Source organism: Salvelinus fontinalis, chromosome 1 (genome assembly GCF_029448725.1).
Source record: "Salvelinus fontinalis isolate EN_2023a chromosome 1, ASM2944872v1, whole genome shotgun sequence".
In the NCBI taxonomy this organism is placed as follows: domain Eukaryota; kingdom Metazoa; phylum Chordata; class Actinopteri; order Salmoniformes; family Salmonidae; genus Salvelinus; species Salvelinus fontinalis.
The window spans coordinates 29,172,449-29,185,961 of record NC_074665.1 but is presented as its reverse complement, the minus strand read 5'-3'; the positions used below and the strand labels follow the sequence as shown (position 1 = coordinate 29,185,961).

Genomic DNA, 13,513 nt, shown 5'->3' with positions numbered 1-13,513 from the left:
AAAGGCACTGTAGATGTGCATGTATACTAAGACACACTCTGAGTGTAGAAAACATTAGGAAAACTTGCCCTTTCCATGATATAGAATGACCAGGTGAATCCAGGTGCAAGCTATGATCCCACCAATCAGTGTAGATTGTGGGGAGGAGACAGGTTAAAGAAGGATTTTTAAGCCTTGAGGCATTTGAGACATGGATTGTGTATGTATGCCATTTAGAGGGTGAGTGAGAAAGAGAAAAGATTTAAGTGCCTTTGAACAGGGTATTGCAGTAGGTGCCAGGTGCACCGTTTTAAGTGTGTCAAGAACTGCAATGCTGCTGGGGTTTTCATGCTCAGCAGTTTCCCGTGTGTATCAAGAATGGTCCACCGCCCAAAGGACATCCAGACAATTTGGCACAACTGTGGGAAGCATTGGAGTCAATAGGGGCCAGCATCCCTGTGGAACGCTTTCAAGACCTTGTAGTCCGTGCCCCGATGAATTGAGGCTGTTCTGAGGGCAAAAGGGGACGCAGTTCAATATTAGGAATGTGTTCCTGATGCTTTGTACAATCAGCGTATAGCCATTGATTGGATCATAATTGGAGAATTTCAGTACAAAGTAGCCTACAAGGCTTGAAGATAGCAGATCGCAGGTTCAAATTTGCTTGGCTACCATTCTTTAAAAAAGCTATAGCAATGTTTGGACAATACCCTTATAAAATATAATGATGTAAGACCATGGAGATGCCATTTCTTTAGAAGTTTGGCAACTTCATCTAATAATGTCACATTACACGTCAACATTGGCAGAACATTGCAGCAATGCTTTCAGAACTACTTCCGTTTATCGTCGAAGTATGGTTTGTAGAGCAATTCTGTATCGTCATGTCATAACCTTACAAAACTTGATAATAGTCTCGTAGGAATGTTTGTTGTTATACAGTAGGTGTTAGTAGTAATATCTCCATCAACATTAACGGAATATTCCAGGAATGTATTTTTTTTTTTAAATAACTCCAGGTAATGTTATCAGAACCGTCATGTCATAATTGTTACGCTCGTTGATAGATGAAGACCAAGGTGCAGTGTGGTAAGGCGTACATTTGACTTTATTTTCAAATGACACCGAAAAACACGAAACGAACGTAAAGCTCCATAGCGCTAAACAGCAACTATACAAAGACAAGATCCCAATGATTCCCAATCAGAGACAACGATAGACAGCTGCCTCTGATTGGGAACCATACCCGGCCAACAAAGAAATAGAAAACTAGAATGCCCACCCAAATCACACCCTGACCTAACCAAATAGAGAAATGAAAAGTCTCTCTAAGGTCAAGGCGTGACAATAATGTCACAACTATAAAAGCAAAGAAGAGCTGCGTAATCTAGGAGCTCACATGTAATAATTGAATAGCCAACGTTTCGACAGCCAAGCTGTCTTCACACTATAACTTTATGAGACCATTGGAGGAATATTCCCTGCTTGTTGTTATGGGTGTTTTTGAGTAACATATCCATCAACGTTAGCAGAACGTTCCTGCAATGTTTCGTCGGAACCACTTCTCTTGCTCCAACATCTTGTCGCGGCAGTATGTTCTATGAACATCACCGGAACGTTGTGTTATTACATTCCCAGGCAACCTAATAAAAACATGATATAAATGTTTGTGGGACGTTATCATCCTAATGGTAGCTCCAAACCTAACTAGAACATAATGGGAAGGTTAGCTAATGTTCTGGGAATGTTCCCGGTTTGCTGGGCTGTTTGTTGTTGTCAATATACGTCCCTGGAATGGTCTCTATTCATTCTCTTGGGTGTTATTCCTACGGTGTAGGAGGCGGCCCTTGTGTTCTCCTGCTCCACAAAGGTGGTGATCCCTGAGATCTTAATCAATCAATTTTATTTTATATAGCCCTTCGTACATCAGCTAATATCTCGAAGTGCTGTACAGAAACCCAGCCTAAAACCCCAAACAGCTAGTAATGCAGGTGTAGAAGCACGGTGGCTAGGAAAAACTCCCTAGAAAGGCCAAAACCTAGGAAGAAACCTAGAGAGGAACCAGGCTATGAGGGGTGGCCAGTCCTCTTCTGGCTGTGCCGGGTGGAGATTATAACAGAACTATGCCAAGATGTTCAAAAATGTTCATAAGTGACAAGCATGGTCAAATAATAATCATGAATAATTTTCAGTTGGCTTTTCATAGCTGATCATTAAGAGTTGAAAAACAACAGGTCTGGGACAGGTGGCGGTTCCATAACCGCAGTAATGATTATCGTCCAATCTCAAAACGTTCACGTTTAGCAAAAATATTTGAATTCTCAGCTGCAGTCTTTTTTAGATGGGTAATGTATTCTGAATGCTCACCAGTCAGGCTTTCGACCAGGCCACAGCACCATCTCGGCTGCTTCTCTAGTCATAAATTACACAGTTAATGCGCGAGACAGGAAACAGCACTGCGCTGCCCTTCGTATTGATCTGTCGAAAGCATTCGATACGGTTGATCACGCACTCCTGCTACGGATGCTATCCAAAATTGGTGACCTTAATTCATCAGTCTGGTACAACGGAGGAGCGAAAACCCACAGACACTCGGCCCTCCGTGGAATGTTTGACACGTGGTCTAGACCAAGCGGCCTGCGGCTGGTTAAAAATGACCTGCACGACAAAAGTCAATGTACATCTGCTGATGGCGTTCAGTCTAAATGAGTGCCACAAGGCTCAATACTTGTCCCTTTACTGTTCACTATTTACATAAATAATTTGTCCCTGAATAATAATAATAACTGGTACCTACATTTCTATGCGGATGACACAGTTATTTATTCCTTTGCGCCCTCAGTGTAGCAGGCCAAGATCTTCAGCTTGGCTTTGATTCAATTCAGGAATCACTCACTGATCTTAAATTAGTGCTAAATGTTGATAAAACCAAGTTTATGTTGTTCTCCAGGTCTTGTGAAATTGACCCTAAAGATCTGTGTCGCTGCACCTTGAAGGGGGCCCAAATTGAGCAAGTCCCTCTTAAGTATTTAGGTATTTGGACTGATGATGAGCCGTCTTTTAAAGCACACATTGAAAAACGAACAAAGAAGCTGAGAATTTAGATCGGTTTCCTCTATAGAAATAAATCTTGCCTTACTTTTGAAACAGGAGGAAGATTGTTCAAGCGTTGCTCATCCCAGTACTTGACTATGGTGATATCATCTACATGCACGCAGCAGCCTCTGTTTTAAAACCTTTAGATTCAATCTATCACTCAGCCCTGCATTTTGTCATTGGAGAAAATTTTTGTACACGTCTTTGCTTTTTATATACTTCAGTTGGCTGGGAGTCTGACTACCAGAAGGGCCCAACATTGGCTGCTATTTGTTTATAAAGCAGTTCTCCAGAAACTCCCTAACTACCTCACCTCACTTCTTAATTGGAAATCCAGCCACCACCAGACTCGCTCTCAAGACTGGCTGGTTCTAGAAGTCTCCACAGAGTCCGGGAAGATTGGCTTTAGTTATTGTGCCCCTAGTGCATGGTATAACCTGCAGGCCACTTTGAGGCTTGACTCTCTGGTCTCGAAGGGTCAATTCGGGACTTTGATTAGGAATGTGGTGAAGGAGAACTGCATTTGTTTTGATTGATGTTTTGATGTGATATTTGGTTTGTTGAAATGTGAAATTGTGAATTGATAGTGTTGTTTTGATACTGATTATGTTGGTTTATTGTTCCCACGGCAACCTTGAAAATGAGACCCTGGTCTCAATGCATTTCCTCCGGTTAAGTAAAGGCAACAAAAAATACATATAAAAAAACAAATTTGATTGGTTGTTATGGCCTGTACAGGAGTTTAATTTGACCACCAAGTTGCAGGATACATTATCCTGCCTGGTGTATTCAAGGTTTCAAAATGCTTTCAAAAGTTGTAATTTCCACTTTAAAATGTCAGACTTGATTTGCTCTCACGGATAATGTATCAACAATGTCCATTAATTATAATCCACATAATCATTCACATTTCCTGTTGCTGCAGGATTATTTATAAAATGAAGAGCCTATACCTGGGTAGGAGTCTCGGATGATATGTTCATTAATGTTAGCGGAACGTTCCAGTAATGTTTTCTCCGAGCCAATTTAATTCAATCCGGACATGATTTGCTGAAGAATGTTTAAGGAATGTTATTGGAGCAATCATGTCATAACGTCACACTATAACTTTGCGAGAGCATTGTGGGAATGTCCCCTGCTTGTTGTTATGGGTGTTTTGAATAACATTTCCATCAACATTAGCCGAACGTTCCTGCAATGTTTTCTCAGATCCATTTCTATTTGCTCTCACATTTTGTTGCGGCAGTATGTTCTGCAAACATTACTGGTGCGTTGTGTTATTACGTTACCTGGAAACCTAATGAGAACATTTGGAGAATGTTCTGTGGTGGTTGTTACAGATGTGCTCAACATTTTTAGTGAACGTTAGGAGGACATTCCAAGGATATTTCATTTAAAACATTTTCTGACGAAAAAAAATGTTGTTATTAGGATATTAGAATTTCTGATGTTAGATAAAACCCTAACTATAACTTCATGGGAATCGAATGTTCTTGGAATGTTTCCGGTTTGCTGGGCAGGGACAAAAGTCAAGTTTGTTTAAGCTTAGAGAGTATGAAAATACGTGTTTTGTTTTGTCTGCCTTTCCATAGAGAAGTAAACTGCTATGTACACATCCTATGCACACTGACTTTCATCTGTCTTCACAATTTTATAAGCCAACTGGTAATGTGTGTTTGCATCTGTGTGTTTGTGTACATGCTGTGTGTAGACGGTTTGTGTGTGTGTGTGTGTGTGTGTGTACATTCTGTATGTAGACGGTTTATGTATGTGTGTGTGGGGGTATCGTATGGGAGTGCAGTGGGGTGGGGTAGGGGGGTATAATCCTCATTGCGGACAGAATTCCGATTCTGTGCTGGAATGTTGCAAACGAGAGTGCTGGAACAATAGCCACACAGCCTGACCCTGGATGTGTAGTTCCTCCTAAATCCTTTGACAAGGAGCCTTTTTACACAATCGAGAAGTCGCCCGGAATTCAGGAAACAGCACATTCATATGCTTCTAACTTTATGCCCTCAACCTCATATCCCTGCCCAGTGTGTGCGCGCGCGCGTGCGTGTCTCTGATTGGACATTGGAGTTGGGCTCCCCGAGTGGCGCGGTGGTCTAAGGCACGGCGTCTCAATGCTAAAAGCGTCACTACAGACCTGGTTCGATTCCAGGCTGTGTTACAACCAGCCGTGGTTGGGAGTCCCATAGGGCGGCGTACAATTGGCCCAGCGTCGTCCGGGTTTGGCCGGTGTAGGCAGTCATTGTAAATAAGAATTTGTTCGTAACTGACTTGCCTAGTTATATGAAGGTTAAATAAAATTTAAAAAATTGTAATTTAGCGGACGCTCATATCCAGAGAGCGAGAGATGGCTCGTGTAGAAGAATGTTCAGTCTTAAAAGCTTTCAACAGTAGCAGGTTGAACCGGCCTGAACTGCGCCATGTATCCGGAGTTGTACATTCCTTTTCTTTTTGAAGAAAACCCACTGCCTTTAAACCGTTGACACTGTTACACTGACATGAGGAACCCAGTCACTGTTAATCTCTCTTCTCGTTTCTCCGCCCTCACTTTCCCTGACTATTACAGATGCCACCACTCACTGCAATAGCTCCCAACGTTGCTTCAGAGTGGAGCTGTTTCACCTTGACGAGGCTTTCTGTATAGTATACTCCCTCGTTGTGGAACTAGAGACCCGTCTTTACATCTCATTATTCTACAGCACCCTCGGCGGGTCATCAGAAACCGGGTCTTCAACCTAGCTTCCGTTTGAGCCTGCTGTGTTCGGTTTCTTCACAGTGACTCACTGTCGGAAATAAGTTATTAGGAACGGTGCCAAGAAGAGATAAGTAATGGAATGGCTTTTAGCCGTCCACATGCCAGTGCGCGCACACACACACCTAGTCACATAGTAATATGCACGCTTACACACACAGGCGCATACACACACACTCGCACTTGCACACGCACACTTTTTAAAAGCAGGATATACCCACCAACCCACCTTCCTAAGTAGCCTGTACCACCCTCTGAGTTCCCATAGACCCCCGCCCACCTCCCTCCTCAGTTCCCCTGTCTCCACTCTACCCAATTAGTCTTCCTTTGTGCTGTCATATTGGCCCGACCTACTGTGTTCTCCCGCACTGTTCTTTTGTGGGGCTGACTGATTCCTTCAGGGGAGGCATTATTGCCTGGGTTAGGATTACAAAAGAGCTGGCCCATGGATTTATGGTAATTAATTATCTTCCAGGTCCGTGGCAGTGGTTAGAGAGAGGAAGGGAGGAAAGAAAGAGAGAGAGAGAGAGAGAGAGACAGAAAGAGAGAGAGGGCAGAGAGAGGGGGCAGAGAGAGGGCAGAGAGAGAGGCTGAGAGAGATAAACATGAAGGGTCACACAGCTGGACATGCAGGCATTTAAAAGGGCTAAGAGAACGTCACCTTGACTGCTGCCATGTCATGTTGTTTCATACTGGTGTGTGTGTGTGTGTGTGTGTGTGTGCGTGCGTGCGTGCGTGCGTGCGTGCGTGCGTGTGTGAGCCGACTTCCACCGGACTCCTGATGTACCCCGTGTCAGATCCAACCCCAGCACACCTACACACACACATCCGTCCACCCCTCTGAACCCCTTTAGGTAGTGTTGCTCGGGCTTTTCCTGGATGTTATTGATGGTGTGTTAGTGGGTGGTCTGTGACAGCTAGACGCTGGGGATCCATTTCTTTGGTGCTTGTAATAGGAGATAAATCAAGTCGGGAGAGAGTAGATATCCAGAGAATATGAGGAGGAAATCTTATCAATATTGTCCTTTGTACGGTTTATTAGCTCTCGGTTGAGATGGATTCCTAGATAATCACATAATATGTGGTTGATGTTTAGTTGGGTGTTCATGATCGGGGTTGGAACTATGGTCATCCAAGCGTTCAATACCTTCCGACTGCATTGAGAATGACTACGTAGGCCATAGTTTGCCGGCCAGCGGGTTACAAGAAGCCTATCACACTTTCTAATATAAAACCCCCTCCTCATGGTCTTTCTGACGACACATTATCCACACATGGCATTTCAAATAAGTGATTCTCGGCCAGAGCCATTGGATTCCATAATCAGGGCACTGCACAAAATACAGGGGCAGTGGGACCCACTCACTGACCGCAAGTCATCAATTTCCCATTTGAGGCTACAGTGAGAAACATGCTTTGTTGTATCAATCAGATCTTGATTTTTCATTTTGGGGAAATCCCAAATATTTTACTAGGCGCCTCTTTCTTCTTTTCATCTTTCCTTCTCCGTTTCCCTACTTTCCCCTGTTTAAAAGGTGGGAGATGAAAAGCTGTAGTCATGGCGATGGCCTTTATCGACATACAGCCCCCCCCCCCCCCCCCCCCCCCCCCCCCTTGTCTCATCAGAACTCCCTCTCTTTCTTTAAACAGTGGCATCTTTAATTCACGTGTAAATCAAAGCATTTTGACACCTATAATTTCCGGGGGAGATTTATAGTATGTACAGGTACTGTTGCTACTGAGCTGAGAAACAAGGGGGCGTCAGTTTAGATTTCTATTGAAACATTTTAGTGTATACCTGTTCGTATACTTCCACCCTATTCCATACTCCAAAATACCGCGGTCCACGTACGAGTCAAATTCCTCTTCCCTGAACATCGATCACTTCTGTACTAACTTGATGAGATCAAAAAGACAAATCTGATTAACAAACCAAATCGAGGTCCTTTTTTTTGTTCCTGACGGCTCACACACGGCGCGCCGGGAGTCTCTCACACGTCAGACATGTCTGTGTTCAGAGAACCGTGTGTGTCTGTGTCAGGCTGCACGCTTCCTCCCAGTTCAACAGAGAAACAACCTTGATCTGATATTGCGCTCTCTCTCTCTCTCTCTCTCTCTCTCTCTCTCTCTCTCTCTCTCTCTCTCTCTCTCTCTCTCTCTCTCTCTCTCTCTCTCTCTCTCTCTCTGTCTCTGTCTCTGTCTCTGTCTCGCTCTCTCTCTCTCTTTCTCTGTCTGTCTGTCTGTCTGTCTGTCTGTCTGTCTCTCTCTCTCTCTCTCTCTCTCTCTCTCTGTCTCTGTCTCTGTCTCTGTCTCTGTCTCTGTCTCTGTCCCTGTCACTCTCTCTCTCTCTCTCTCTCTCTCTCTCTCTCTCTCTCTCTCTCTCTCTCTCTGTCTCTCTGTCTCTCTGTCTCTCTGTCTCTCTGTCTCTCTGTCTCTCTCTCTCTCTCTCTCTCTTTCTCAATTCAATTCAATTCAATTTGCTTTATTGGCATGACGTAACAATGTACATATTGCCAAAGCTTATTTACAATATAAAAATGAGAATCAAAATGGTCAACGGGACAACAGTAACAACAATAACTAAGTGTCAAAATAACCTTACATTCAACAATAACAATAAACATACAGTAGAGTACATGTGCAGGTTGATTGGTCTGTCAGACACTGTCCCTCAACTTATGGCAGGCAGCAATGTAGTGCGCTGCCAACCCACAGCTCTCTGCGTCCTCCCCCAACAGGACGGGTAGCCTATCCTCATCAGAGAGGTCTTTAAAACCTTGAATAAGAGTTTCAAATTTGGGGAAATGACACTCTCTAATTGTTTTATATTTTTGACATTTTGTCAGGAAATGCAGCTCCGTCTCAGGTTCTGCTATTGTGCAGTGGTTGCACAGCCTTTCCTCTACAGGGAGCCAGGTTTTCCTGTGTCTACCCTTCTCAATGGCAAGGCTGTGCTCACTCACTGTTTCTCTCTCTCTGTCTCTGTCTCTCTGTCTCTCTCCCTTTCTCTCTCTCTCTGTCTCTCTCTCTCTCTCTCTCTCTCTCTCTCTCTCTCTCTGTCTCTCTCCCTCTCTGTCTCTCTCCCTTTCTCTCTCTCTCTGTCTCTCTCCCTCTCTGTCTCTCTCCCTTTCTCTCTCTCTCTCTCTCTCTCGCTCTCTTTCTCTCTCTGTCTCTGTCTCTCTCTCTCTCTCTCTCTCTGTCTCTCTCCCTTTCTCTCCCTCTCTGTCTCTCTCCCTCTCTGTCTCTCTCCCTTTCTCTCTCTCTCTCTCTCTCTCTCTCTCTCTCTCTCTCTGTCTCTCTCCCTCTCTGTCTCTCTCCCTTTCTCTCTCTCTCTATCTCTGTCTCTCTCTCTCAATTTCAGGGGCTTTATTGGCATGGGAAGCATATGTTTACATTGCCAAAGCAAGTGAAATAGATCATTTACAAATGTGAAATAAAAAATGTACTGTAAACATTACACTCACAAAGGTTCCAGAAGAATAAAGACAGCTCAAATGTCATATAATGTCTATATACACTGATGTAATGATGTGCAAATAGTTAAAGTGCAAAGGGGAAAATAAATCAACATAAATACAGGTTGTATTTGTTCTTCACTGGTTGCCCTTTTCTTGTCGTAACAGGTCAAAAATCTTGCTGCTGTTAGCACACTGTGGTATTTCACCCAATAGATATGGGAGTTTATCAAAATTGGATTGTTTTTCAAATTCTTTGTGGGTCTGTGTAATCTGAGGGAAATTTGTGTCTCTAATATGGTCATACATTTGGCAGGAGGCTAGGAAGTACAGCTCAGTTTCCACCTCATTTGTGGGCAGTGTGCATATAGCTTGTCTTCTCTTGAGAGCCAGGTCTGCCTTCGGCGGCCTTTCTCAATAGCAAGGCAATGCTCACCGAGTCTGTGCATAGTCAAAGATGTCCTTAATTTTGGGTCATTCATAGTGGTCAAGTATTCTGCCACTGTGTACTCTCTGTTTAGTGCCAAATAGCATTCTAGTTTGCTCTGGGGTTTTTTGTAAATTCTTTCCAGTGTGTTTTCTCATGATTTGGTTGGGTTTAATTGTGTTGCTGTCCTGGGGCTCTGTGTGGTCTGTTTGTGTTTGTGAACAGAGCCCCAGGACCAGCTTGCTTAGGGGACTCTTCTCCAGGTTAATTTCTCTGTAGATGATGGTTTTGTTATGGAAGGTTTGGGAATCGCTTCCTTTTAGGTAGTTTTAGAAGTTAACGTTTTTCTCTCTCTCTGTCTCTATCTCTCTTTCCCTCTCTCTCCCTCCCCTCTCTATCTCTCTTTCCCCCCCTCTCTCTCACTCTCTCTCTCTCTCTCCCCCTCTCTCTCTCCCTCTCTCTCCCTCCCCCTCGCTCTCTCTCTCTTTCTCTCTCCCCCTCTCTCTCTCTCTCTCCCCCTCCCTCTCTCCCCCCCCCCCCCTCTCTCTCTCTCCCCCCCTCTCTCTCTCCCCCTCTCTCTCTCTCTCCCTCTCTCTCTCTCTCTCTGGGTTAGGTATACAAGCCTTCTTTGTATAGGAACGCCACCTTTGATGTCATGTACTGTGTGTCCTGTCTTCCGCTGCGTTGTCATGGATTTAGGCAGATCAAAGTGGAGTCTTTTTCGGATACGCCGTGTTTTTGTTTGTTTACCGTGTTTTTTTGTCCTTCGTTCGGTAACTGGCGGTTGTTGTTTGTTCTGGAGTGTTGGGCTGGCGAGGAAGCAGAGAAGGAAATGTCGGAGTTGTATTGTGACATTTTATGCTAATATTGAGGCTGGAATTCAATGAACCCCCCCACTCACACGCACTTCTTATTTTAAAAGCTGGAAGCATATTTATGTTGGGGGGGGGGGGGGGTCTACCTAGTATTTATGGTAGTAGTTTTTTACTACAGCTAAAACGATGATGTGGTTTTCCTTCACCAGAGGAAAGGAGCCGCTGCGTTTGATACAACAATTTGAGTTCTATTGCGCCGAGCCCTGAGACTCAGCAGTGCTGCAGGTCCGTAGAGTAAAGAGGGGAAATGATCGAGAGTAAAAGCCACCAGTGACGTTGCCACCAACTTCCTGGCTGTCTCCAGTTGAACCTATGGTTTGAACCAGACAGTCCTTTTATTAGTCTGTCACGTGGAGCCACTGCGGTAACGCTGGCTATTTTTGCCTCGTTTTGAACAGATTAGCTCTATTGAATAAAGGAAAAAGAGGGAAACCGTTCCACTCTCAGTGAAGTCTCGTGAAGAATGTGGGGAGTTCAACGAGTCCGTGGATCTTACATGCCTCCTGACATGGAGGATATACTTTGGGATTTCTAGAACTCTTCGGGCAGTGGTACATGTCATGAAAACCATACCTATGGAGATGTATTTGTTTATTATCATAGGATATTTTGGAGTGGGTAAATTGCCCATACATGCATATTGACATAAATCATTGATCATTGATCATATTTGACCCTTGATCCCCATCAAAACATATATGGGGCCTGTTTCTACCGACATGTACATATTACCTCAATTACCTCGACTAACCTGTACCCCCGCACATTGACTCTGTACCGGTACCCCCTGTATATAGCCTCGCTTGTTATTTTACTATTGCTCTTTAATTATTCGTTTTTTACATTTTCAAATGTTTTACTTATCTATTTTTTACTTGGCACGTATTTTGTCTTAAAACTGCGTTGTTGGTTAAGGGCTTGTAAGTAAGCATTTCACTGTAAGGTTGTATTCGGTGTGTGTGACAAATACAATTTGATTTGATTTGATTCCCAGACACAGTCTGATTCCCTAAACCTAGTCCTGGACTAAAAAGCTCTTCTCCATTGAGAAGCTGTTAGTCCTGGATTAGATTTAATCTGTGTCTGGGAAACCGGCCCATGAAGTACAGCCTCTGTCTGGACTAGTTTTGAACTCTATTCCTCCATTCCCCCCCCCCCCCAGGAAGAGCAGAACCGTGGCAAGCCCAACTGGGAGCACCTCAACGAGGACCTGCATGTCCTGATCACGGTGGAGGACGCACAGAACCGCGCCGAGATCAAGCTGAAGAGGGCCGTGGAGGAGGTCAACAAACTACTGGTGCCTGCGGTGAGTCAGTAGCCACGTGTCACTTCCTGTTGCTGAGGGCCCGTGACGCAGGGCTGAGAGGAAGCTCTCAGAGATGTCCCCCAATCAGACGTGTTTTTATTTAAAGACCTTAGATTGATGTCATAAGTGTTCATATATTTAGGAAGCAAACATCAGGTGGTTAAAAACGGATTGGTGTTAGTTCGCTCCAGACCACATTTCTGTGCTAACAGAGTCATGTGCCGTAATGCGCGTGAAAAGATGGTCATCACACTTGCGGTGAAATGTTGTTTCATATTTATAGCTTAATAGCTTACTATTTCCATTAAATGTGCTGAGCTTTATAGAATCAGCTCAAAAGTAATTGCACGGCTGATTGTACATGCAAGCAGTCAGCTATATGTCAGTGACTACAGATACTGTACATGACAAACAGCATATCCTCAAATCAATAAGCCACGTGTAAACATACATCGGTTTCTTTTACAGAGAAATCAATACCGAAGATATTGCTCTTTCGATCATGTTCATTTGTTTGTGTGTGCGCGAGTGTGTGCGCGAGTGTGTGCGAGAAAGAAAGAGGAAAGAGAGGGAGAATGAGAGAGAGATAATGAGGAATGGTACGTTTTTTTGTTGCTGATCCACACGTTCTCCCTTTCATTTCCTTTTTTTTTGTCCCCTGAAATAGGAAGTGAGACTCTCCATTGGCGAAAAGGGGAAGTTTAGGAAGGAGCCTGTAGGATGGGGTAATCGTCTCGGTCTGCCATCTCACTAGAGCAGAGACTATTTCAGTTGGTTCAAGCATGGCTACTTATAGGATACCAACTTGCTTTTTTTTTGTCAGACTGCCCAAATGACTGCTGGTTGAAGTAAATCTGTGTCATTGGCAGAGGGATTGAACGATGATTAGATAGTGTTGAAAGAAGATCATGGATGAATTAGTCAGCCTGTACATTCACTCTTGGAGGAATCGTTGTATCATATTGCATGTGTCCTTCTCTGAGACCCTCCCCACGGTAGACGAATGACCAATGCTGAATGTGTGGCAGCCTACAGTATGCTTAGTTGAATGTATCAATACATAGCAACTAGCCAGGCCAGTTCATACACAGAGTCCTCAAACCCACCTGTTGGTGTTTCTTGTAAATGAACAGTGGTTTCCTGTCTGTGTCTCTCAGGAGTCCGTTTAGGAGAGCATGACATTGGAGGACCTCCGTAAGATCATGTGATTGGCCGGCTGGCTGGCCCCTATCGGGTCATGGGTGCTCTCTGGGTTATGAAAGCTGTCGTACACAGATCCTGACAGGCTGCTAACACAGAGAGCATGGCCAGTGTAGCTGTCCTCGATCATCAAATAACCACTCAAAAATTAATGAAGAACACAAGACGAGCGAGGCCAGGCATCTGGGGGACCTGTGTGTGTGTGTGTGTGTGTGTGTGTGTGTGTGTGTGTGTGTGTGTGTGTGTGTGTGTGTGTGTGTGTGTGTGTGTGTGTGTGTGTGTGTGTGTGTGTGTGTGTGTGTGTGTGTGTGTGTGTGTGTGTGTGCGTGCGTGTGCGCGAGGGAGCGAGCAATGTTGTAATTACTGTTGGTCGGAGCTGTAATGAGCAGGCAGAGGTTACAAACTTTAGTTACA

General features: G+C 44.2%; 1 protein-coding gene across 3 annotated transcripts in view; it reads left to right on the top strand.

The window, feature by feature from the left end:
- Positions 1-13,513, top strand: part of LOC129852688 (KH domain-containing RNA-binding protein QKI-like) — a 103,584-nt gene that overhangs the window by 51,185 nt on the left and 38,886 nt on the right. For all 3 annotated transcript variants that reach the window (XM_055918304.1, XM_055918295.1, XM_055918292.1), the window contains exon 4: positions 11,756-11,899. In XM_055918304.1, coding sequence (XP_055774279.1) covers positions 11,756-11,899 — 144 coding nt within the window. The remainder of the gene's footprint in view (positions 1-11,755; positions 11,900-13,513) is intronic.